This window comes from Aspergillus saccharolyticus, assembly GCF_003184585.1.
Source record: "Aspergillus saccharolyticus JOP 1030-1 unplaced genomic scaffold BP01scaffold_27, whole genome shotgun sequence".
Taxonomy (NCBI): Eukaryota; Fungi; Ascomycota; class Eurotiomycetes; order Eurotiales; family Aspergillaceae; genus Aspergillus; species Aspergillus saccharolyticus.
The window spans coordinates 12,659-36,079 of NW_020290637.1; the positions used below are offsets into that span (position 1 = coordinate 12,659).

Consider the following 23,421-nt stretch of genomic DNA (forward strand, 5'->3'; position numbering starts at 1 on the left):
GGTGACGATTTTTCAGCTGTGCCATCCCACCAGGTGTTTCCTCCCCTTCTTTTTGATTACCACGGAGTATGAGAGGGAAGAGAGGGGGGAGGAGAGGGAGGAGGTGGTGGTGGTTGTAGTTGCTTCGGCCGGGGCTGGAATTTTTTCTGAACTGTTTCGATTACTTTCCACTTGAATAAACCATGACTACTAGTCGCTGATCGGATCGTGGTAATCAATCAGTCCATCCAATTCATATATACGGAGTACTGCCTCGTTTTTCTCACCCGTGGCATTCATTTCACTTCATTACTGCATCTTTACTCTCTCCAGCTTCCTTTCGTGACCGTATTCGGGCCAGAGCAGGTGAGTTCACCGGTGGAAATTACATACCATGACACATACCCACCATTTCTTTAGCTGTCAGCCTCATTTTGTACTGTATGGGCGACCGCCTTCCAGAACCAATCCCATGTTATGTTATCCTCTCTCTGTTTCTCACTCTGTTGTCTGACTTATTGTTGTCTACATTTACTACTACTACTACTGTACCTACTCCGTAGCTCTCTTCTCTTGCTCCTCTTTCTCTCTTTTCTTCTCTCTCTGTCTCTTCCTCTCTCTTTCTCTCTCTTTTCCTCTACCCTTCAATCTCTTCCTGTTCTCTCTTACATCTTCCCTTTTGCCAAGAGAATGACCTTTTCCTCTTCCTCCACCTATCTATCTCATACTTAGTGGGAGGGGACATTGACCAATCTGATCGAACTTCTACTCCCCTCCCATCGCATTTCCGTTCCCCTCACCAATCTCTCTGACCTTGTCTTCTCGTCATCTCACTCATCTGAACTACCAGAGATTTAGTTCATCGGCCCAAGAACTCGTCCTGCTTGTTGCCTGGGGGTTTTTGTTCCGTTCCGGGTTCCCGCCTGGGCTCGTCAGCGCCCTCTGTTCATCCCGTCCCATTCCTCCGCCTGCAACTCGTCCAGGGGATCGTCTTTAAAGATTCCCACTTTTTTTTTCTCTAGAAACCATGGCCCAACAACAACAAAATGACAATGTGATGCGAAGGTACGTGCGGCAAAAAGCGCCTTTAATCTATTTTGATCAATCTTGCTGCTGCTTTTGACCTCCCTCTCCCTTCCACCCCAAAGCGGACTCCTCTCTCCCCTCTCTCCTCCGCCCGAACCGAGTGGTGCCTGGAGATCCCCCGGGATCCGCCCATCTCCCCATTCTCTGTTGTCGGCCACAATGATATCACAAACGTATTCTCATGACATTGCTGTTCGCTTGGGTTCTAACGGATAGGGTAGGAAGTTGGTCATCATTGGAGATGGTGCCTGTGGGAAAACCAGTCTGCTCAGTGTCTTCACTCTGGGCTACTTTCCAACGGTAAGTTGTTTTACCTTAACACTCCCCCTCTCGACTGAGAACCTGTCCAAGGATGATGTCACTGACTGACTTGTCTCATGCAGCATTATGTATGTATCCTCGCCCTGCGCTGCTCTCGTCCATCATCTAACTGGCGCATGATTGACTAGGTGCCAACGGTCTTCGAAAACTACGTAACAGATTGCCGCGTGGACGGTCGGTCGGTTCAGTTGGCTCTATGGGATACTGCTGGTCAGGAAGACTACGAACGGCTGCGTCCGCTGGCCTACTCGAAAGCGCATGTGATCCTGATCGGCTTCTCGGTGGATACACCTGATTCGTTGGAGAACGTCAAACACAAGGTTTGTTGCCCTGTTGTGCTTAGTGGCCCAAGTGAGTTAGCGCTGACACAATGGGTTCGACGCAGTGGATTGAAGAAGCGAATGAGCGATGTCCCGGCGTCCCCATCATCCTGGTCGGGTTGAAGAAAGATCTCCGGGAGGATCCTTTAGCGGTCGAGGAGATGCGGAAAAAGTCGCTCAAGTTCGTCACATCCAAGGAAGGAAGTGATATCGGCACGCAGATTGGCGCCCGCAAGTACTTGGAATGTTCCTCATTGACGGGGGAGGGCGTTGACGACGTGTTCGAAGCCGCGACGCGGGCCGCCCTGCTGACATTCGATAAGCGGAAGAGCTCATGCTGTATTGTGCTATGAAACGGGTCGACTTGATTTCTTCGGGGAAGAATGACGAGTTTCTTCTACTTTCTCGTTCCTGCGCGTGAAAAAAAATACCGTACGTTTCGAATTCTGTGATGTGACGGTGGAGGCAGACTCTTGTTTCAGCGAACATATTGCATGCATGCCCAGCGCTGTCCGCACGGCCGAGATTGATTCTTCGCGTTTGTGTTCTTGCATATTTGTTGAGCCATTTTCCACGTTCGAAGAGCCATGAGCATGGCATGTGCATATCTGCCGCGATTAGTCGGGGAGGGTCGAAAAATGCGTGGACAGTTTGTGAGATGGTCTTTTGTGAGGAGGTGTGTGTGTGTGTGTGTGGACAACTTTTGCATTTTCGGCGTCTGGGTGATTTTGTCTTGTCTGTTGCAGTGCTGATCTCTGTTTCATACCCGTGGAGTCGACTGACATTACTTTCCTTGATGGGTGTACTCCGAGTCCATTCCTTTGATTGCTTTGCCGAGCGTTCAGCTATTTGATCCTTGAGGCAGTAAATATAGTAGTGCATGTGTTTTCCTTGTGTTGCAGAGTTACCATGATGAGAGACATAGTAGTTATATAAGTGTAATGATAACTAACTGTAAACTGTACTCTAATATACATAAAACCTACACCAAGGAAATTTAACCACCCACCCGCATAACCACTTTTCCCTTGCCCGCCCCCAAAGAAATCTCACATGAGTCAAAGAATCTATCTCCGCCTCCATTCATGATTCCACCCCTCAGCAGGAGGCCCCTCCGTCTGCAGCCGCGCGTACTCAATCGGGAACAAATCCCGGAACACCCCGGTCTTGATCATGCTCTTGCGGAACAGCTTGCCGCCGTCGCCGGCGCCCGTGCGCAGCTCCTCGCACGCCGCGCGCATCGCATGCCACTGCCGCTCCAGCTCCACCTGGTGCGCGCGCCGCTGCTGCGCCCGGTACAGGTGCCACGCACGGTGGATGGTCCAGTGCCGGAGGAAGCGGGTGCGGCTGAAGCGGAGGGGCCGCGGGGTGAGTGGATGGTGAAGGAAGTAGCGGATCATTGCTGTTGAGAGGTCAAGTTAGTTTGAGTTTGGTTATGAATTTGGTTCAATTGGCATTGCGTTGTGGGTGTGGAGGGGAAGAGAGGCCCAAAAAAAGAAAAAAAAAGGGTTTGGGGGAGCAAAGCACTGTGTTGGGTTTTTGGGGGAATGAAGGGTTTGGGAGATCAATTCTATTCTTTTATCCTATCCTATGCCAAAGAAGCAGGATATTGCTTATAGGATAAGATAGGATAGGAGAGCAATTGAGAATCAACCCCCCCCCGTTCCCACAGACAACCTTCCCAGCCGAATCATCAAGTTTGTGTGTGTGTGTGTGTGTGTGTGTTTGTTGTGCAACGGCGGAGAACAACGTACTGATTCTTCTATCAATAGTAGGCCCCCGGTGCCGCTTGAGCATTGCGCTCGTCGTCGAAAATTGTCGCGTGCTGCTGCTGCTGCCGGCGGCGGCATTTGTGGTGCTGTTGCTGTTGCTGTTGCCATTGAAGCGGCCGAGAGCGGCGGTGGCGGCCGGACGGGTGACAGTCTGGGAAAGAGGGATGCGGAAGACGTTCGCCAGAGAGGCGAGGATGGGGGAGAATGTTGTTCGCATTTTGATTTCGTCTCTCCAGTGGAGGAGGAGAAGAGGTGGTGGTGGTGGTGGTGGTGGTGGAAGGCAGATGAGTGTTTGGAGCGAGTCAAGATCTCGCCCGGCGGAAAGTTTGGGGGTTACAGTTCGGACTCCGGAGTGGCTTGGCCGGTCGGCCAGCAGCCGCGCGCTAAAAAAAAAACAGAAGTGGATGATTAAGCGCCGTCCTCTTCATGATGTATACTACGGCACTCTCTGTATGCAGCTTGGTTGATGCTCTCCATTCTAGCTATAATATGTAAAAGGAGAATCTGATTTCATTTCATTTTTAAGAGTATGGAGTATGCACTAGGACTTTGTCCACCAAAAAAAAAAAAAAAGAAAAAAGAAAAAAAAGAAAAAAAAATAGGAGAGCTTGCAAAACGAAAAGTGTATCATGAAAATGTCCATCCCATCCGCCAGAACAAACGCCTCGTGAATGCAAGTGGTCGTGCCCAGTGTTTAAGGGTGGGCGGTCGCCCTGCTACTCGCCCGTATGTGCTTCTTGGCCCGATCGTAGTTGAGCACCTTACGGCGACGATGGGTCTGCGCCAACTTCCACCGACAGTAAAGCACCAGGGCATCCTTCAACAAGACAAACACACAACCTCCCACGACGCTGCGACCCCAGCGCGTCTGCAACAGGCCCGGTCGACCGGCTGTCGAAGCCGCAGTCCACGAGCGCGGCAACACATGCCTAAGCAAGCCACCCATCGACGCAGAAATGGCCGGGAAAGCGAGAGCCCCGAGAATCAAATCCGCAAGGTTCGTCGTCTCGTGGACCAGGTCATCTCGCCGGCCCAACCCTAGCCCCTGCCCTTCTGCGCCCCCGCCATTCGGCCCAGCTTGTTGCTGCTGTCTGTCCCCACCTTGCCCTCCGTTGTTGAACTCAAACAACCCCTGAGCCCCGTCGTCCCCTCTCACTCCCACCTGCAGCTCGAAATCGATCTCCATCAGGACCCGCCCGTTCTCATCGTCCGCCTCACCTTCATCAGCGATCGGCTCCGGATGATTCGGCGGTGCATTATCGTCGAACTCGTTGATATCCGACTGTCTCGGCTGCACCTCTCGAATCCACTTCTTCTCCAGCTTACCAAACAACCGATCATACAGCAGCGAATACAGCCGTTTCACGTACGGCAGAGCGGCGAATGTCGCTGCCGGCGTCGGTGGCCAAAGATCCGTAGCGGCCGGTTCAATCACCGGCTGGCGTGTCACCAACAACAAGAACGGAATTGCGGCGAGGAGGCTCTCTGAGTACCGCGTGCGGGTCAGGATCAAGCACATGGGGATGAGCGGCAACCCCAGATTCAACCCGGAGTTCCACGACCCGTCGATCGACTCCTCCAGGATATGCCGCGCCTCTTCAGTACCGAAAACAAAATACATCGAGTAGACCCCGTGCACACAGCAGCCCGCCCACACCGTTCCCGCCAGGGTGAACACCATCCCCGGCAGCACGAGCCGGCCGGCCACCCGCTCAAACAGCCGCACGATTTCCACAATGTAGCTCCGCGGCCGCGAGACGACGATCTCCGACTTGCACTGCGGGCAGACCATTTTCGCGCTGGCGCCGTTGCGCTTGCGGGACCGCGGGTTTTCCAAATCGGCCAGCCAGTCGAGGAGGCAGGCTTCGTGCGCGGTCAGCGCGCAAGGGCACGGCGACCGCCACTCGGAAGTCAGCGGCGTGTCTTCTGTTTCGTCCGCGTAGCAGATCCAACATTTGCGCGGCTCGTCATCGTTGTTGGGCGGTGGTGACGGTGATGATGATGGGTTGACTAGATTGGACTTGTCCGTCATCGTAGGTTCGTGGGTGGCGGTCTCGGCGGAAGATGGTCGGTTGAGCAGCACCGGTTCGTCGGCGAGTTCGCTATTTCCGGCGGACTGACTCGTGATGTTTGTTGTAGTTGTCGACTCATTCGTGTTTTCGGCCTGGTGAATTGATGTCATACCCGCGTCGGATAACCGGGCCCTGCCAGAGGCGGAATAACCCGGGGCAGAGGCCATGGTGGAGATTCGCAGATGAGTGAATTGGAAGATAATGTAAAGATGTGAGTATTGAGCTAGGTAAACGGGCGTAACATAGTGTAGTGCATGAACAATCAACAGGACATCAAGGGTGGGGGCAAGCAAGAAGAGGGGGTAAAAGAAGAATGTTTAAGGCGAGAGGCGGACAACCAGCAGCCTGCCCAATTAGGAAGAGCTACAAGGGAGCCGTTGCTCGTCGGATGTGAATGGCGGCTGTGAAGAAAATCAAGCTGCTCACGTGACCTTCCTCGAGTCGTTGGTACTCATTTACTTTACTCAGTCACTACTACACAGGTCTTAACTTTCGCTTCTGATGCAAATTTTTTTCAATGCCTCCATGGTATTTCCAAGTCATCAATATTACAGCAACAAAAGGAGTTATATACAAGAGGTCCCACAAGAACTGACGAGGCAACTTTTTCTGGCAAACCATAATGCAATTGAGAACAGGCCCAGAAAAAAAGAAAAAAGAAAAAGAAAAAGAAAAATATATGAAAATCCGGCAGTCGACAAGCCAACCAGAGGAACATGATGCACCCTCTGTGAGAGACTCAACAATGCCCAGTGAACGTTGCTGCTTTCTTGTCGTCCACTGTACCCGGCTCAAAGCGAGTCGGGTTTTCGGTATCGGGTGGGCGCAGAGTGGCACCCGCGAGCGTTTTTAGAACCCGCCAGAAACGCCGTGGATATCAACAGATCGTGGATCGAGGGCACTTTTGAAAGAAAAAATTTGAAACCGTCGTAACGCTTCGCTGGCATCAGCTCCGCCGCTTACATGGGAGCACCACGCTTGCGCATAAGAGCCTTTCTATCCTTCTCCTTGGCTATAAAAGAAACATAAAAATCAGCATTTGTCTGCAGATAAAACATTCATTAAGACATACCTTCGTCGTAAACAAGGAACTCGTGCAGAGCGCATCCGGCCGGCACCATAGGCAGGACAGGCACCTTGCGGTCGGTGATCACCTCCAGAAGAGCGGGACCATCCTGCTCAATCAGCCACTTGAGCTTGGCTTCAACCTCGGAGGGCTTCGTGCACTGTTGAGCGGCAACACCCATGGCCTCGGCCAAGGGGACGAAGTTAGGGTTCTTCTGGTGGGTGTGGGAGTAACGGTCCTCGTAGAACAGGTTCTGCCACTGGGTAACCATACCCTGTTCGTCGTTGTTCAAGAGAAGGACCTTGACACCAATGTTGAACTGGTTGGCAGTAGACAGCTCAGTGAGGGTCATGTTGAAGGAAGCATCGCCGTCAATGTCCACAACGAGAGCATCAGGGCGAGCAACCTTAGCACCGATAGCAGCGGGAAGACCGTAACCCATAGTACCGAGACCACCGGAGGTGATCATGGTACGAGGTTGGCGCCAGCGGAAGTGTTGGGCAGCCCACATCTGGTGCTGACCGACACCGGTAGTGATGACGGTCCGATCCTTCATGTGCGCAGTGAGATCACTGAGCTTCTCAATCACAGCCTGGGGCTTGATAGGACCCTCCTCGGTCTGCTTCTCGTACAGGGAGAAGGGGAACCGAGCCTTCCAGTCGTTGATCTGTTCGAACCACTCCTTACGCTCGGGCACGGCTTCGATCTGAGGGAGGAGGAGGCGGATGTTCTCCGCACAGTCACCCTCAACAGCCTCGTTGGCCTGAACCACCTTGTTGATGTTCTTGGGCATGATTTCGAAGTGTACGATACCACCGCGGTTCTCGGCGGCGGCCAGCTTAGCCTGAGGAGCGAACTTGGAAATGTTACCAGTGACACGGTCATCGAAACGAGCACCAATGGCAATGATCAGATCTGCCTCCTGCATGGCCATGTTGGCATAAGCCGAACCGTGCATGCCCAGCATGTGCAACGCCTTGGGATCCAACTCGTCGAAACCACCCAGACCCTGGAGAGTAGTGGTTACAGGAATGCAGGCCTTATCGGCCAGCTCCTTAAGAACCTCAGGACCGTCAGGGCGAGCGAGAAGGCCCTGACCGACGTACAGGACAGGCTTCTGGGCCATATTGACCAGGCGAGCGACGCGACCGATGGTGCTCTTAAGCTGCTGCATGCTCACTTCGCGGGCAGCCACGCTGGCAGCGCTGGGCAGAGCCGGAAGGGTACTGTTCATGGGAATAGACTTGCGAAGAATGCCGGCGGTGATATCCTTGGGCAGATCGACAAGGACGGGTCCGGGGCGGCCACTGGTAGCAATCTCGAAAGCTTCCTGGATACGGCGGGGGAGCTCGGCCACAGACTTGACCATTACGTTCCACTTGGTGCAGGCGCGAGAAATTCCGATCACATCGGCTTCCTGGAAAGAGTCGGTGCCGATCAGACTGGTCGGGACCTGACCGCAGAAGACGACCATGGGAGTTCCGTCGGAGAGCGCATCCTGCATCGGGGTGATCACGTTGGTGGCACCGGGACCAGAAGTCACAAGGACGACACCGGGCTTGCCAGAGGCACGGGCATAACCCTCAGCCATGTGCCCAGCACCCTGCTCATGCTTGGGAAGAATGAAGTCGAAGTGCTTAGAGTTGTAGATGGCGTCGAAAACGGGGAGAATGGCACCTCCAGGGTAGCCGACTATCGACAGTGAGTTAATCCTGAAAAACTCCACCGCGGATTTTAGGGAGGCCGTGACTCACAGATGTGTTTGACGCCAAGACGCAGCATCATCTCGTGGAAAATCTCACCACCACTGAGTCCGACGAAACTGTGTAGGCACGAGAGGTCCGGTCAGCGCCATGAACACAGTAAACAAACACAATTGAAGGATAACATACGAGTCGTCCAGTTCGGGGACCTGACGGTTCTGAAGTGGCGAGACCTCATTGCGGTGAGGTTCTTGGTTGAATGCAGGGCTGGGGATCGGTCTCGAATTCCTGCGCCATTGAGAGGTGAATTAATATTGCGTACGTATAATTTGGTAGAGGTATCGCGAATGCGAGGGGAAGTAGGAAAGAGACACATACGAGGCCGTGGCGGCAGCAGTGCTCTGGGCTCTTTTCTGCGTCGCAGCGAAGCGGTGGGGCGAGGCAGCGGCCGTGGTAAAAGTCCTTCTGCCAGAGGTAAGGTATCTCTGATAATGCAGAGTGCGCAAAGCGCTTTTTGACGGTCTCAGGGGCATCATCTTGACGGCGGATGACTGCCAAACCGAAGGGAATTAAGAATTGAGAGACAAAGCTCACAACGAAGAATTTGGGGGAAAACGGGGAAACAGAGAGAGGAAGAGGAAGCGTAAGCGTGAGCTTAAGGCAAGGGCAGGAGAGCGAGAGAAAGACTCAGACTTGCCTAAGTCGGGGATCGTCCCTCTTTGCCATCTAGCCTGTTCGGGGTCTAGTGCCGGCCCCAGCCCATAATCTGAGGCTCCTCATTGGTTCCGAACCGGCCCGGGACTCCGATCATCGGCCTGCTTTCTTCAGACCAAAGAGGCAGTTATTGGAGTGTTGGAACCTTGAACCTCCATCAGCTCAGGAACTGTAAGTGTACGGAGTATGCATGTTTACTACTGTGATGCAGGGCTTACGCTGACCTGCTCTTCCCTCGACTCCCTACTCAGCATCTTTGCAGAGCAATCAATGACTCAAATCTGCCCACTTTGAAGGAAGTGGCAAACCCGTCAGCGGGCGAATTGGCAATGTCACATGAAAACACATGTACTGTATGTACAGTACTTGTCCGCTTTGACCATGGTAGAAAATACAAGATCGAGATGGCTTTCACGATAGTGACGACACACAACTCAGGCATAACCCCATCTGGAACCTGCTTGCTGTAGGAAGTCTATTGGCTCTGCTCTGGAATTCTTTTCCGTTCAGGAGCATGCAACGGACAGGAACTCTTCGACCATCGTCGCCCGCAGCATGCAACTCCGGAGACATCTACATCCGCAGATTCAGGTATGTATCATGCCACCATGGCTTCTTGCAGCACTCTAGCTACGTTGACAAATAGACCAATGCTCGCTGTCCTCTGACCTCGCACATTCGTCCAATCTACTTTCCGATTTATGGTTCGGGCGACCTTATTGCATGGTTCTACTGCCTTATAGTAGTTAAAGCCCTTGCCACTAACTTAGTGCCCATTGAGGTATTTTTGGCTGACAACTGGCGCTGCATCCATCACAAATAATTCGTTCGCAATGTAGACGTCGAGCCCAATGCTCATATTGTGCTCCAATAGACAGAAACGACATACACCATGTGGATCGGTCCCATTGATATTGGATGCGGAGGTCTAGTTCCTACCAATCCGTGGTCGTTTTGACCCATGTAAATATGCTCCATATCTTGAATAACTCATGCTGGTCGGCGATTGTGGGCTGCGACAATTTAGGACCACGCACCCAGCGATTCTCGGTCGATTGTCGTCCTTGACCTTGACGGTTGGCTGTTCCATGTTTCTAGCCTATAGTCGTCTGCTGCTGATCTGGTGCGCCATTCAGATATCATTTATTGTGCACAGAGTACTCTTGTCAGGATATAGTCATGAAAAGCAGCCCTATGGTGGTGAGACTACCGCGGAACTCCGGCATTACTAGCATGGGCACAGAATTTCGCTCTGAAAATGGTAAAAGTCTTCATCGTCAGACACAAGCGAGAACCACTGGAACAATAAATGTGACGACATCTGCTCTTCGCTGGATGCCCTGCTTCATCACTGTCTGAGAATCGGCGGATAGGTACAGTATTAGCCCTGAAATACGATGAGGTCGGCGATCCAACCTTTGGCTACAGATCTCTGAACTGAACACATGTAGCTCATGATTAGCCCTATAAGAACCTATAAGGAGACACAAATTGAACTCTATGGAATGGTTGACTTGGCATAAAAGCTAGGGTTCGATTCGTACAATGTGCGAGCGGTGATTGATGGCAACCTCGGTTAGGCAAGTTGCCTTAGAGGCACTCTTTTGAAGGCCGCGGGCCTGGCATTGTGGATTGATCTCGACAACCTACTAGTCGGATATGACATTACGGACCAAACTTGACCAATTCGGACGACACGGCCAGGGACTTGCTCGTGCAAGGTTCAGGTCAATGAGAGCAAATTCATGTTACGGATAGACAATGTATTGATTTAGACAAGGTGAAGTGATCGTGCAGTCTAGACGATGGAAATTCAACTTAGGCGAACTTGTCTACTGCAATCCTGGGATTCTGCGAATGACTGTGCAAAGGAGCCAGAATCTATGGCGAACAAGCAACGTGAGCAAATACAACGATAAGAAGATCAAAGCTTCATGATAAAAGACATTTAGTGGTTCTGAAGGTTTGAACTGCAAGCGGAGAAACAAGGTCGTATTCCGAGTATATCCTGCTGATCTCCAAGAAGGACACAAGTGCGGTCGACGCAGAAGTCCGGTATGGCCCTATTTCCAGAATGAACATATATTAAACTGGAACTTAGAACTTTGATGGCCTAGAAGTACGAAGTTACTCTCATCAATTATCGAATTTTTGTATCTTCCCAGTCTGCTGATGGACCAAGAAGGACCTATACGTGGTCAAGTACTTAACACGCAATCCTCATTGTGCCCTTGGGGTGGATCCACCGCTTGCACATCGATCTATAGATATCCCAAAACCACATACATAAAACCCTATCCAGGATCCAGATAACGCCTCAACTATGCCAAACATGATCAGGCAATCCGACTAGGTCTTCTTCTTCTTCGCTGCTGCCTTGCCGAAGAAATCACTCATCTTCTTCATTCCCGTGGTATTGACCTTTTTCAAGTCCCTTACGCCTCTCGACTCACCAGCTTTCTTCTTCTTCTCCTCTTCTTCCTGCCGCTTCTTCTTCTCTGCTCGAGTCTCGGCCGCCTCTTCGTCCTCCGCACTGCGTTTCCGGCTAAAATCTCCCAGCGACCGTGCGGCCAGTGCCTCCTTTCTCAGTTGCGCAATAAGCTCAAGATGCTCCCGCATGGGCTGGAAGTTTTTCGGTGTGTCAGGAGCAGCCAACATCTCATCGACCCTCGCGGCCAGCTCTTTGGACAGGTACGACTCCTTGATAAAGGTCAACGCGGTCGACAAGCGCAGTAGCTCCGCCACGCCATCCGGGGTAGATGATTCTTCGTGGAGTGTTTCTTCTGTATCTACGGTGACGCTTGAGGTTACAGCGCAAGCAGTGTCATCTTGCGCCTCCTCAGCATTTAAGGCATTCTTCTTGCTTTCGAGTTCATTCTCTTTGTTCTCCCCACCACCGCTTGGGACGACTACCTCCACCTTCACAGTAGAAGAAGTATCTCTCTTTACGCCCATTAATGGCATCGCCAGCGCACTCCTCACGAACTTCTCTTCCAGACTGGGAGGCAGTTTGTCCCCATTGACCGCAAGAACCCTCTCTGCCTTTGTCACTAGCTCCAAGAGTAGCTTCTTCTCACTGAACCGAAACAGTCTCTCGTCGCCTGCTTCAACAGCATCACAGATTGCAGCTGCTCGGGCGTGGAGAGTGTCGCGGAAGGTCTCGTTGTAGAGAACGTAACGAAGATGAGGGGCGAGTTCGTCTTGAATGGAGTCGATGACATCGTCGAGGGGTTGGTAGAGGGTGGCTTTGGCGGTGGTTAGGAGGGGTATGAGGAAGAAAATGAAGTCAAGAGGAGTGGCGATGTGGATCGCTGCATTTTGCGAGATCGACGATGGGGGATGCGCGGGCTCTTCGGGTTGGGTGGATGTGGTGTCACTGATGTCGTCCGGTGTCTTCGTAGGATTACTGGCGGGGGAGTTGTGCGCAAACAGAATACTTCGCGGGGAAGACGAGGTGGAGGTGATGGAGGTGAACTCGTAGACACCTTGTTTCGGGCAGAAGAAGTAGCGGGTGGGTTCACAGGTTTGCGGATTGGGAAGGGTGAGAAAGCGGGCTTCGGGGCTAACTGTGGAGGGCAAGATAAATGTCTTGCTGGGTTTGATAGGCATCAATGGCTGTTTGGTTTGTCGGTCGGATTCTGATGGAGAAGTTGAAGCTGATTGCGGCGGAGGCTCCGAAGGAGCGGAGGATCGAGTGCGCGGCATTGCGGGCGATGGCGATGGGCCGTCTGTCGAGAGAGATAGGGGACTAGATGGACGGAATCTTCCAAAGGTGCGACAGGCAACATCAATGTCCCCAAAAACCTGGAATTGACCTCAATGGAGGCTCAATGATGGCTCGAAGTTGAATGAATCAAGTACTCAACGCGTGTTTCCCGCCGTGCCACGCGCCCACGCGCGAACCAATCAAAAAGCACTTCCGGTGGCCGGCGGCGGTTAAAGTTATTGAATGTCATTGCCTTCGATGCGTTTGTACAAACTCCCATGACTTACGCTTCCCTCCCTTGCGTTTCATCTTATGCACGTCCTGACTTAGTCCCGTCTCTTTGTTATTGTTACTGGAGATGGACCGTGGCTGAGTGAGTTCTGTCTCTACCTTGACGACGAGACAATCACAATTGCTCAGATCGTCTTTTCCCCGCATCCCTTCATTCATCTGAACATGGCCAGCTATCGTCGACGAGGATAACAATCGACGAACATCTCCTCGCGGCGCCTACTGCATCTCGCCTCTTCCACATTCATACCGGATACATCTAGCTGGCGCGTGCTATGACCACGAGTGAGTACCGTTCTTCTTCGTCAATCTCGACCTATTGGTGCTAAGATCCACTCGCGCTAGTGGTTGAAATTCCATGGCCGCCGAAATCTCCGCGGGAAGCACTTCTGAGTAGCCCCAGTGGGCGCAAACGACTCGAGGAACTGCAGCGTCTTCAGGGCAACCCGGGCTCGCCGTTAAAACGCTCCGTCACGACCCCCGATTTACGATCCAGAGCGGCACAGCTCCTGAATGACGGGTTAGACGAGGATGAGGATGAGGACGAGGATGAGGAGACACTGAAACTGAAACTGGCTGCCATTGAGGCCCGGCTCAAGCTGAAACAGCTCCAGAAGAGTCGCGCGAAGTCTGGAACTCCAGCGCGCACCGCACATGACGGGGACAGTGCTCTTGTGCGCCCCACGTCAGCAGTGAGCAATTCGTCACAGTCACAGACATATTTCCCTAGGAATAGAGTCGAACGAAGATCCCAGCACGACACTTCCCTGGAGAATGTGCAGGTTCCGCTGTCCCCGACGCGACGGCCGACGGCCCCAGTAGATCCAGTGTCCCCGCGGAGGTACATTTTAGGTATCGACAAAGGTCTTAAGTCAAGAGACGTCTCCTTAAAGCGACCTCCGAGCTCAAGAGGGACCGGTCCAGCGAGTGCAACATATAGCTCTAGGACACCGGCGAGTCGGGACGGCTGGGTCTCGCAATCAAACAAACTTCTACAGACAGTCACAGGGGACAACGAATACAGCCGCCCAAAGAGCTTCAGCGAGCGCATGGCCGAGAGTCGATCCGAGGAGAAGGCCCGGCAGGATCGAATTGAACGGGCGGAGCGCATCCAAGCCAACCGGAGTACGGCATTCCACATCGACAAGAATGAAGTTGAAGTATTAAAAGCGGCTGCGGAAGCGAGGAAAGACGAGTCACCACGGTCACCGGTACGAAGCAGACAGACCGAAAGCTTCAGTCGAGAAGACGTCCTGCGGTCATATGGCAAGCTCAAACCATCCTTGAAACGGAGCCAGACCCTCCCCAGTGTACGGAATCAAGACCTTGATGCAAACCACAAGGAGCCGAGATCATACTTACATAGGCGAAACCTCAAGTCAGAATCTCAAGCACATCTTCCTCTGCCGGAAAGCTCTCAGCCCAGCGTGACGGATGAGTCTCAGGGCGAGAACGGCGGTGATTCCTCGAAATATGAAGCCTTCTCTGGCCTGCACTTGTCGAATCGGATCCTTCCCCATTCTTTCTTGACACGGACGCTTGAAGACAAAAAAGTCCTTCGCATCCCAGACCTTCTTCGAACTATCCGCGGGCCCAGCTTTGAACTACCGGAAGACATTGACACCGACTATGTGGTATTCGGCATTGTAGCATCCAAGTCCGAACCCAGACAGGTCAAATCACAAAAGAACGTTTCTCGGAAGGAGGCTGACCCCTTTGATGACGGTTTAAACAATACCAATTCATACATGGTCATCACTCTGACCGACCTCAAATGGACCATAGATCTTTTTCTCTTCGAAACCGCCTTTCCTCGCTACTACCGACTCTCCGAGGGAATTTTGGTTGCCATCCTAAACCCCACGATCATGCCGCCCCCCAAGCACAAGACGGATACCAACAAATTCAGCCTCGCTATCTCTTCCTCCGACGATACCGTGCTCGAAGTCGGGTACGCACAGGACTTGGGGTTCTGCAAAGCCATCCGGAAGGACGGCAAGACGTGTCATGCGTGGGTCGATGGGCGGAAGACCGAGTTCTGTGACTTTCACGTGGATCTTCAAGTGCGCAAAACTCAAGCGGGCCGCATGGGCGTGAACGGTGGACCCGGGATGTACGGACCCGGCGGACGCTCTGCTCCTCGTACGGGGTACTTCACGGGAGGAGGAGGTGCTGCTGGAGGGAACCGCCCCGGGTCACGGACCGGACTCAAACCGACTGGCGCTCAATACGACCAAGGCTCGCAGTCTGTGTTCTATGTCGCGCCCGCACCAAAGACCTTCAGCAGAGGCGGCGTAGGTGGGGCAAACATCCACCGGACCCAACATCCCCTGGGCCAGTCCGCAGCCAGCCTCATCGACGCCGACACAGACGACCCGTTCATAGCCGCCGGCCGAATGGGTCGCGGACGCGACAGCAAAGAGGAGCGGTTCCGCAAGCGCCTCGCGGACAAGCAGCGCGAGAAAGACATCACCGAGAAGCTCATCACCAGCCGAACCAGCGGCGTCGGGGCCGAGTACCTCCGCGCGCGGGGGAACGACCACGTCGTGCCTGCTTCGCGTCCAAGCGACGTAGCCGCCAAGGGCCAGGCAAAAAAGCCCGGCGACAGGGACTCTGCCGCCGCCACCCTCGGCCTGGCCAGTCTGCGCAAAGCCGCGGCCGTGAACCTCAGCCCCCTGAAGCGCGCCCACGACGGCGGCAGCGACAGATCCTCGCACGGTGGCAGCAGTGCCGTCAAGAAAACTCGCTTCATCACCTCGCATGGCATCAAGGAAGCCGGGCGGGACAGTCTGGGTGGGAAATTCGAGATGGTAGCCACGAACAATCATGATGATGATGACGACGACGATGACGATGGGTTAGATATCATCTAAGCACATCGAACCTAATAACCAAGCAGAAATGAGAAAAAACTTAGGAGGAGAAGAAACGCTATGAATAATTAGCACGAGAGAAGAAGGCAAAAGAAAGGAGAAATTCTATAATATCAGATACCCTCTTGACTGATCCAAGATCCATCTAGATAATCACTTTATGTCTGGTCATGCTGTTCGAATAACATTGTAGCTGCCTACTGAAGGGGCCTTGAAACTTTCGAGGTTGAACTGCTAGTTACATATTAGAATTTTAAGCGTAATATAATATAAAAAAGCATAACAGATTTAAGGTCTTAAAATTCCAGACTCTATATCTCTATCTGAGCTTGTACTGTGACAAATAGCTTTCAACTTATCCTCGCTTTTAACCTCAAATCCCGGACGTGTCACCCAGTTGTGCTATCTGACAGAATCTCGACTAAACTCCTACTTTACGACACTTCTCCCAAATTCGCCTTTGATAGGTTACTGTTATGGGAGTGAGGCCCCGCGCGCTACTAAACAAACTGGTACTGGCTTAGCACACATGATAGAACCTCGTACAAACATAGAGAATGATAGTGAACCGGAGGTGGTACTTGACCCCAATCCATGATGTTGACGGTGAGGTTTCGTATGAAGTGCTTGTTCTATCATGATGTTCTCCGTCGATACCGCGCTAAGCTACCAGAGGGCTAAATTCAAGGGGATCCTATAGGAAGCACGGTAGATATAGTAGTCAGATAAGATGGTCCTTTGGTTATGCGGTCAGCTTCCCGATGTGGAATAGACTCGCATCTTGGGCGGGAGGAAGGAATACACGGATTACACGACCACAGCCTGCCGGAGCGCCAAATCTTCTCGGGTTTCAATTTATGTTAGTCTGCTCTGAGGCTGATTGCACAATAAGTCTCTTCTTTCAACACATCCCGGAAAGAAGGCTGGAAACCCTGCAGACAGCCGTGCTATTGCTGCCTGGGCATTTTTGAGTAGCGATCAAGACTAAGTAAGGCCTTGGATTTAAGCTAAGCTTCATCTACATACCTACCCCGCAGAACTAAAACTCGATCCACTTCCATGGCCTGACAATCGAGCCATATCCCCGATCTGACTAAAGTCTCCGGGATCATCGGTGCGTCTCCTGCTTTCGGGGTGGTGACTCGTCCCGTTACTTATATCGCTTTGACTACCGGTTCACACCATGCCGGTAGGTTCGCATCCTTCAATTTGAGCACAACGACTGACTCTTTCCAGCCCCAGTCCTCGAACTGGGCAAGGTCCTCTCTGCACGAGGTCACACAATCCACTTCGCAACCATGGGGGACCAGGAAAACTAGATAAAAGACTATCTATGCTTTCACAGATGTATATCCTCGGAGTTGGTCGACTGAACAGTAACTGGGTGAGTACTTGATTCACTTGTGAATATACAAATAGAATATATCTATCGGTCTACTGTTGGTGCTATACTCTCAAAGTATATATAGTACCATGCATACAGTATATACTATTGAATTGCATTCCTGCAGAAATCAAGTCACTTTCTACACCCATTTTAGACCTAACTTAGTACTGCTTTTTGCTCTCAGAGTAGCCCGTAGTATAGAATAAGTACCAAAGCATGCATTTAATATATTCTAAGTATCGTAGATCAGTTGAGAATTGAATCGAGAGAAAACAATCATCTATGTACTTATCCAGGTCTATATATACTTATGATGCAATCCAAACCAAACGCAGCGTTCTTGATCCCCCAAGCATTGAAGAAATCTACTAAGCTGGAATGTATTCATCACAAATCAGACTCACAGTCGGTCTCACACTAGTCTGCATGCCGGCAGAGAGTAAGCACCTTGCGGGCATCTACGCTCTCCAGCCCACTCGCGTTTCAATTGTAGCTATGTGCGGTGATCTAACAACAAAAAGTGTTTTCAAAGAGAGACGCCTCTGTAGGTACCGCGATAAATAACAATCTTTTAATAAACCGACTCAGTAACTGTACTATACTACATGACGGAACGTGCTTAGTCGCCTAGCTCAATACTTAGACAGGGGCAATTCAATACTTGACTTGATAGAGAAGAAGTATAGAGACTTCACAGGACTTACCGGCCAAGCATCATCAGATCTTGCCGACGGCAAAGCTACTAGCATTCGTAAGGTGCTGCTTCCTTCCATTTCAGTTATGGTTGATGCTGATGCTTGTGTCTTTCATCTCAGAAGCACGACCTACCTACAGAAAGTATGTACTCCCGCATACAGTAGTAGTAAGTTAGAGAGAAGTAATCAAGAGTTTATATCTCCTCATCAAGCCTCAGCTAATTCAAGTTTATGGGTAGCATATCCGGTCAATTCAGGATTGAAATCTGCTGAATGCGACACTCTGACCCACACGCACCCCCTGGTAAATCCGGAGCCACCGACATCACTCACGATCATCTCCTCAGTGTGTTACTATGATGAGAAACTAACGGACATGATAACATGGGATAAGATCATCGCTACGCCGACAATATACAGTACTAAGCTAAACAATCGCTCAGAGGAAAGAAGCACGATTTCATGATCTGTTATTCAATTTGATTGGATATCTAAGGGAGACCCAAGACGCTACCTAAGACCTCCCAGAAGCTAAGCTAAGAATCTACCTAGGGTAAGTAAGGTGAGCAGCGGAGCCCGAAAAGTAGAAGGCAAAGTTGAGCAGGCTCGTGGCCATCGTTGTCGCAAGCATTGGTTGAGAAGAATGGAAAAACAAAGAAGGAAAAAAAAAAAAAACGCCATCCATATGTGCTTCGCCAAACCAGCCTGATCCATCCCGCTTATCCAGCATCCCACAAAGACAATTATCCTTGATCACAAACTGTCCATTTCACAGTCGAGTGTTTCTGGCAACGTGTTGCTGTGAGCAAGACACCGACAGGAGAGTTGAATGCGTCAATCGAATGGAAGAAAAGAGCTTAACACGCTGAAACACGGAGTGAGGTAAATGTCAGACGAGAGAAAGAACACAAAGATTCGCAAAACACCGCATGAGACTCCGGGGTAAGTAAGAAGATCGATAGACGTCGAGCGTGATTTCTCAGAGATTTGTGCTGGTCAGCCTGAGGCTCGTCATCAAGATGTTGAGGCAGTTGCGCGATTGCTGCGGGTCTTCTTTGGAACAGGACCACCAGGACTGGCAGCAGCGTCCGCGTCGCGCTTCTTGGCTTTATTACCGACCAAGGCGGGAGTTTGCTTCCTTCGAAGCCATCCATCAAAGGGACTAACACGCTTCCTCTTGGTTTCCGAGCCCGAGGTGGACGGGTTGTCACTTTGCTCGGTGTCGTCTGGTTTAGTCCGAGAGCGCAGAGAGCGTACGGTGCCGCCAAGAGACGGAGGTGTTGCGGTGGCAGTTCGGAGAGGAGGCGTGACTGGCCGCTGCAGTACATCGAGATCGGGTTCCACGTTGTCTATCTCTTCAGCCTCGACATCGAGCACCTGATCCTCAATATCTGTCGCGGCCTCTTCGTCCGCATTGCCTGTGCTACCCAATTGTGCATCAGAAGCCGCGGCACGGAAGAGCACGCGAGGTTTGATCGACGAACGGGTAAGGGGTCGAAGCTTTGCAACCAAATCCTCATCAATGAGATCTGGACGGGCCGCCAGCAAGCCTAGATCGTCGTCATCATCGTCCTCGGCGCAGCTGTCGACGTCATCGGTGAACTTGCGGAACACTTTCTTGCCGCGGCTGTTGATTTGGATTAGAACACGCACTCTGAATTACATATGGAGCAAGTGAGACTTACAATACGTAGACCATGCCATCTTCACGCTTGACCGACTCATCAACCTCCTTTTCACGGATCATCTCTTTGCGTCGGGATGTGCGTGTGCCTGTGTTACTACCGGGCTTCTTGTTGAATGGGTTGCCTTCACTCTTGTCTACCTCTGGAATCCGATCACGAGAGTCAGTGTAGATCTTGATCTCCGTCGAACTCTGGCCGTAGTCCTCAGTGAAACTGTCTAGCGAGAATCCAGTATGTTTCTTAGGCTTCCGCCGCGAATTGGAGCCGGACGGCGGAGGAAACAGAACCCTGGCGGTATTTCCAACATCGGCGACTGCCTTCTTGCGCGGGGTTTTGGCTGGCGTGGGCAACATCCCTTCGGTGAGTGTTGGTCGAAAAGATTGCGGGGGGCGAGAGTGAGAAGGTTCGGTGTTGAAAGGGTCAGACTCGTCAAGAGCGGGGTGTGCTAGTGAATGTGTTCCAAAAAGTCGGCCCGACTTTTGCTTCCGGGGTGAGCTTTGGATAGAGCCTGGTGGTGACAAGGTTGCCGACTCCGAAACATTCTGCTTCTTTGGGAGCTTGGAACTCTGGCGCGCGGGCGGAAAACTAGGCGGAGGCGTAGTCTGAGACTCTCTGGAGGCACGTTGACTTGCTAGTCTGGACGAAAAACGCGTCGAATAAGGCTCATAGTGATCATACTTGGCACCATGTCGGGGTGTAGGAGGAACCCTTAGCCTGGAAGGCGGTGGTGGTGTTGTCGCCATTTTGGGTGCGATACGTGTATCCTAGGTGACGATATATCTCCTCAAACAATCCCAGCACCAAACCAACGAAGAACGATCGCTGAATCGTGATGTACTGGATTCCAATAGTGTCGAAAGGATAAGCGTTGTGTAAGGTTCCGATTCCAAGTCGTGGTGCAAGCAATCAAAGGGAGACAAAGGGAGGGAAACGCGCGACGACCGGAAAGCCGACTGCTTCTCCAACGCGATTATCCAAGCCGGTTTCAAAACTGGACAGATAGAAGTTGGATGGTAGCAAAAGAATGGGAGTGAATAGAGGTGAGTGGTGACTTCGGAGGGTGATAATGGAATGGAGAGTGGTGAGAGTTTGTAAGGGGGGGGATAAATCGATGAGTGATGCAGGTGGTGAAAGTTGATGGGATGGAAGGGGAAGAGAAGTTGGAAGTTGGTTGGCTGGTGGGAGGGAAATGCCGGTGGGCACAGGCAGATTTGGGCGCAAACAACTTGGAAGGGCGGAGCAACGCCCGTGGGTTGTGGAATGCTCTTGTGAAGTTCCTTCCCAGCCACACCCAGCCAGCACAACTGGCTTGTCTTTGAGATCAGTGGCTGAACCCGCCCCACGATTCCCTCATTTTTATTCCATTGGGCACTGGCAGTCACTCACTCTAACTCTCCACAGGACTCTAAGCTACTGGCTCCGTATTCACTCGAGTTTATTCTTTATCGATCCGCCCCTCTCTGCATCTCCCGCTTCCCCCTCCCCCACCGCCCACCACCCCTCCATAGAATTATCGCATTCCGCAGCACAGCAGACGAAATGGACAGACTACAAGTATCGGAAGATGAATCTGACGATCTTTGGAACTCTCCATCCAAACGGGGAAATAACCGTTATGCCCCAAAAGTATTGAAGGAAGAGAGCTTGTCGCCTGAGCCATCGACAGTCCCCGCGCATGATGGAGAGACCATGTTTGACCGTCAGGAGGCGCGTGAAGCCGCGTTGCGCAGCGAACTGGAGAGCGTTCGCAAGATCAACCAGGTCATTGAAAGTCTCCTCGGAAGCCTCGACCGCGCGAAAGGGAACATGGATGTAAGTCTAGCGGCACACTTCCTGTACCATTGCTAGATCTCAAGCCATTAATCTTCACCCCAATATAGACTGTATCGCGAACGCTTGACTCTGCCTCCACCCTCTTGAATACCTGGACTCGAATTCTCTCCCAAACCGAGCACAATCAACGGCTGATCCTCAACCCCAACTGGCAAGGTGCTGTTCAGGATGTGGCCGACTCAGAACACGAGGAACTCCTCCGGCAGCAGGCTGCTGAGAGACGCGAACGAGAGCTTCAACAACAGAGAGAGGCTGCTTCTCGCAAGGCCGCGGAGGATGAGAGAAAACGGGCCGCTGCTGCAAGCGCCAGAGGCACACGCGGATCGAGTTACGGAAGAGTGCGCACTGGCTTGGGAAGAACTCCCGGCATCCCATACTCGGGAACAAGGCCTGGCGCCACGAGGACCACCGCCTCATCAACTACGACAGGAAGACCACCTACGACCAGTACGACGCGTAGACCAGCCAGTGGGATCGCGAGGGGCTCGGGCATTGCGCGGGGTCGCGGCCGGCCTTAGGAAGCCTATATATGCATTGATGTATAGTATGTGACAAATGAAGGAGACACCCAGGTACTACCAGTTGGCAATATGATACCCCCTAAAGGCATGCCAAACCTTGAGAACCCAATCAGCACGTGCAATTCCTCCGTACCTAGTCTTAGTCTACTAGTAGATAAGGTAGTAAACAAAAGGTTGTTATGCGGCCTCGGGGACGGATAAGAATGCCTGAGGCACCAAGCCGCGGGTCCACTGGCGATAAAGCTTCCATCGTCCCGATAAGCTTGCGCGACGTTGCCTGGTTGCCATCTTTACCATGGACTCATCCTCCCCATCACAACATCATGAATTTTGCCCCCTACCAGGACGAATCGCCTGAGGTGGAACGCGCATTCTCCCCTTCGCTAGGCGAGGCGCACCGTACGAGACCCCCTAATCTCCAGTCGCCGCGAGGCTCTCCAGCCCCTGCTCTTGCCTCCCCCGGTCTCCCGTCCCCGAGTCACTTTGCCGGCGGTGCAGGCAACGTCCACACCAGCGGCCATGGAAACACTGGCTTCGGTAACGACCTGGAGGGTGGCCGCTTGAGTCTGGGTGCCTTCGATACCAGTCTCCCCATCCGCATGGATGTAGAAGCAATGCTGGCATATCTGCTTCTGCCTCCCGCCGGGGGTGTGTTTCTCCTTTTGGTCGAGCACAAGAGCGACTACGTCCGGTATGTCGGAAAACACCCCCGCCAAACCCCACCCTTAAGGGCCAAGCCAAAAGTCTTTATGCTGGAGAAAATGTTGTTGCTAACGGGGGAATTTTCAGGTTCCATGCATGGCAATCGAGCATGCTCTTCACCGCCATGTTTGTGAGTCTTGCTGTTGTCATTGTTGCAATCAATCGGCCATCAGCCCACTCGGCAGGCCATATGGGCCCGCCTCATTCATGACTAACCCATTGTCCAGATCATCCACCTTCTTTTCTCCTGGTCGAGCTTTCTGTCCTGGCTCTTATTCATCGGCGATCTCGCAATGATCGGGTTCTTGAGCATGCGTGCTTATCGTGACGGTGAGGGCTCTTTTTTTTCTGACCAAGCGGGATTTGACCATTGACGTGCAACTGACACTCTTCATCGTTTCGTTCCCAGTCGATACGCTCGATCACTTCGAGGTCCCCATCTTTGGTCGTCTGGCTAACTCCTTTGTTGATGACGAATAACCTTAATGTGTAAAACTCTGCAGGGCTTAGCAGGCAGCTAGTTTAATATTTTACCCTGCATCGGGCATGGGGCGGTTTTCGTGTCGTGCTATGCCCCGGAAGATGTTCACGGACTGAGTAGAGGTAGTTTCCTTTGTACAGTGTCGGCTTGAGAATATATGTCAATCCTCGTATGAATTCTATGTGTGCATAGCTGTGGCTTTCTAGTTCGCCGA

General features: G+C 52.1%; 8 protein-coding genes across 8 annotated transcripts; 3 read left to right on the forward strand and 5 right to left on the reverse strand.

Annotated features, from left to right (window-relative positions):
- Nucleotides 1–1,224: 1,224 nt before the first annotated feature.
- On the forward strand, nt 1,225–2,059 carry rho2 (putative Rho GTPase Rho 2; the record flags this gene model as incomplete). The annotated part of the gene is made up of 5 exons (XM_025577515.1): nt 1,225–1,238; nt 1,287–1,365; nt 1,449–1,454; nt 1,515–1,706; nt 1,772–2,059. The coding sequence occupies 5 exons, from the start codon at nt 1,225–1,227 to the stop codon at nt 2,057–2,059; spliced, it is 579 nt and encodes a 192-aa protein (XP_025429297.1).
- Nucleotides 2,060–2,653: 594 nt separating this feature from the next.
- On the reverse strand, nt 2,654–3,769 carry BP01DRAFT_344746 (mitochondrial 54S ribosomal protein mL40). Its single transcript, XM_025573573.1, has 2 exons — nt 3,461–3,769; nt 2,654–3,108 (listed from the first exon to the last, which is right to left on the reverse strand). Exons 1-2 carry the CDS (start codon nt 3,693–3,695, stop codon nt 2,774–2,776), a joined length of 570 nt encoding a protein of 189 aa, XP_025429298.1. The 5' UTR covers nt 3,696–3,769; the 3' UTR covers nt 2,654–2,773.
- A 245-nt stretch (nt 3,770–4,014) lies between these two features.
- BP01DRAFT_358570 (RING finger domain protein) lies at nt 4,015–5,881 on the reverse strand. Its single transcript, XM_025575468.1, has one exon. It carries the CDS (start codon nt 5,715–5,717, stop codon nt 4,173–4,175), a length of 1,545 nt encoding a protein of 514 aa, XP_025429299.1. The 5' UTR covers nt 5,718–5,881; the 3' UTR covers nt 4,015–4,172.
- A 575-nt stretch (nt 5,882–6,456) lies between these two features.
- On the reverse strand, nt 6,457–8,999 carry BP01DRAFT_101806 (acetolactate synthase catalytic subunit). The gene is made up of 5 exons (XM_025570244.1): nt 8,698–8,999; nt 8,509–8,607; nt 8,371–8,438; nt 6,623–8,308; nt 6,457–6,562 (listed from the first exon to the last, which is right to left on the reverse strand). The coding sequence occupies exons 1-5, from the start codon at nt 8,853–8,855 to the stop codon at nt 6,510–6,512; spliced, it is 2,064 nt and encodes a 687-aa protein (XP_025429300.1). The 5' UTR covers nt 8,856–8,999; the 3' UTR covers nt 6,457–6,509.
- Nucleotides 9,000–11,273: 2,274 nt separating this feature from the next.
- Nucleotides 11,274–12,863, reverse strand: BP01DRAFT_358573 (uncharacterized protein). Its single transcript, XM_025575469.1, has one exon. The coding sequence runs from the start codon at nt 12,736–12,738 to the stop codon at nt 11,383–11,385; it is 1,356 nt and encodes a 451-aa protein (XP_025429301.1). The 5' UTR covers nt 12,739–12,863; the 3' UTR covers nt 11,274–11,382.
- Nucleotides 12,864–13,036: 173 nt separating this feature from the next.
- Nucleotides 13,037–16,105, forward strand: BP01DRAFT_323339 (Mcm10/DnaG-type zinc finger protein). The gene is made up of 2 exons (XM_025572789.1): nt 13,037–13,315; nt 13,376–16,105. Exons 1-2 carry the CDS (start codon nt 13,306–13,308, stop codon nt 15,901–15,903), a joined length of 2,538 nt encoding a protein of 845 aa, XP_025429302.1. The 5' UTR covers nt 13,037–13,305; the 3' UTR covers nt 15,904–16,105.
- A 2,491-nt stretch (nt 16,106–18,596) lies between these two features.
- BP01DRAFT_323342 (uncharacterized protein) lies at nt 18,597–20,859 on the reverse strand. The gene is made up of 2 exons (XM_025572790.1): nt 19,671–20,859; nt 18,597–19,612 (listed from the first exon to the last, which is right to left on the reverse strand). Exons 1-2 carry the CDS (start codon nt 20,411–20,413, stop codon nt 19,000–19,002), a joined length of 1,356 nt encoding a protein of 451 aa, XP_025429303.1. The 5' UTR covers nt 20,414–20,859; the 3' UTR covers nt 18,597–18,999.
- Nucleotides 20,860–21,040: 181 nt separating this feature from the next.
- On the forward strand, nt 21,041–23,420 carry BP01DRAFT_417302 (DASH complex subunit DUO1). Its single transcript, XM_025579249.1, has 6 exons — nt 21,041–21,482; nt 21,551–21,971; nt 22,179–22,183; nt 22,369–22,629; nt 22,954–23,056; nt 23,136–23,420. Exons 1-6 carry the CDS (start codon nt 21,210–21,212, stop codon nt 23,204–23,206), a joined length of 1,134 nt encoding a protein of 377 aa, XP_025429304.1. The 5' UTR covers nt 21,041–21,209; the 3' UTR covers nt 23,207–23,420.
- The last annotated feature ends 1 nt before the right edge of the window (nt 23,421 follows it).

What these genes read in the sequence shown, in the direction of transcription:
- BP01DRAFT_417302 (XM_025579249.1), top strand. Translation starts at nt 21,210, where the DNA reads ATGGACAGACTACAAGTATCGGAAGATGAATCTGACGATCTTTGGAAC. An exon ending in GCGCGAAAGGGAACATGGAT is followed by an intron (nt 21,483 to 21,550) that starts GTAAGTCTAGCG and finishes ACCCCAATATAG; the next exon opens with ACTGTATCGCGAACGCTTGA. An exon ending in GTCTCCCCATCCGCATGGAT is followed by an intron (nt 22,630 to 22,953) that starts GTAGAAGCAATG and finishes CCCATTGTCCAG; the next exon opens with ATCATCCACCTTCTTTTCTC.
- BP01DRAFT_344746 (XM_025573573.1), bottom strand. Translation starts at nt 3,695, where the DNA reads ATGCGAACAACATTCTCCCCCATCCTCGCCTCTCTGGCGAACGTCTTC. An exon ending in TACTATTGATAGAAGAATCA is followed by an intron (nt 3,109 to 3,460) that starts GTACGTTGTTCT and finishes ACCTCTCAACAG; the next exon opens with CAATGATCCGCTACTTCCTT.
- BP01DRAFT_101806 (XM_025570244.1), bottom strand. Translation starts at nt 8,855, where the DNA reads ATGATGCCCCTGAGACCGTCAAAAAGCGCTTTGCGCACTCTGCATTAT. An exon ending in ACTGCTGCCGCCACGGCCTC is followed by an intron (nt 8,608 to 8,697) that starts GTATGTGTCTCT and finishes TCAATGGCGCAG; the next exon opens with GAATTCGAGACCGATCCCCA. An exon ending in GTTCCTTGTTTACGACGAAG is followed by an intron (nt 6,563 to 6,622) that starts GTATGTCTTAAT and finishes TTTCTTTTATAG; the next exon opens with CCAAGGAGAAGGATAGAAAG.
- BP01DRAFT_358573 (XM_025575469.1), bottom strand. Translation starts at nt 12,738, where the DNA reads ATGCCGCGCACTCGATCCTCCGCTCCTTCGGAGCCTCCGCCGCAATCA.
- BP01DRAFT_358570 (XM_025575468.1), bottom strand. Translation starts at nt 5,717, where the DNA reads ATGGCCTCTGCCCCGGGTTATTCCGCCTCTGGCAGGGCCCGGTTATCC.
- BP01DRAFT_323342 (XM_025572790.1), bottom strand. Translation starts at nt 20,413, where the DNA reads ATGGCGACAACACCACCACCGCCTTCCAGGCTAAGGGTTCCTCCTACA. An exon ending in GATGGCATGGTCTACGTATT is followed by an intron (nt 19,613 to 19,670) that starts GTAAGTCTCACT and finishes CCAAATCAACAG; the next exon opens with CCGCGGCAAGAAAGTGTTCC.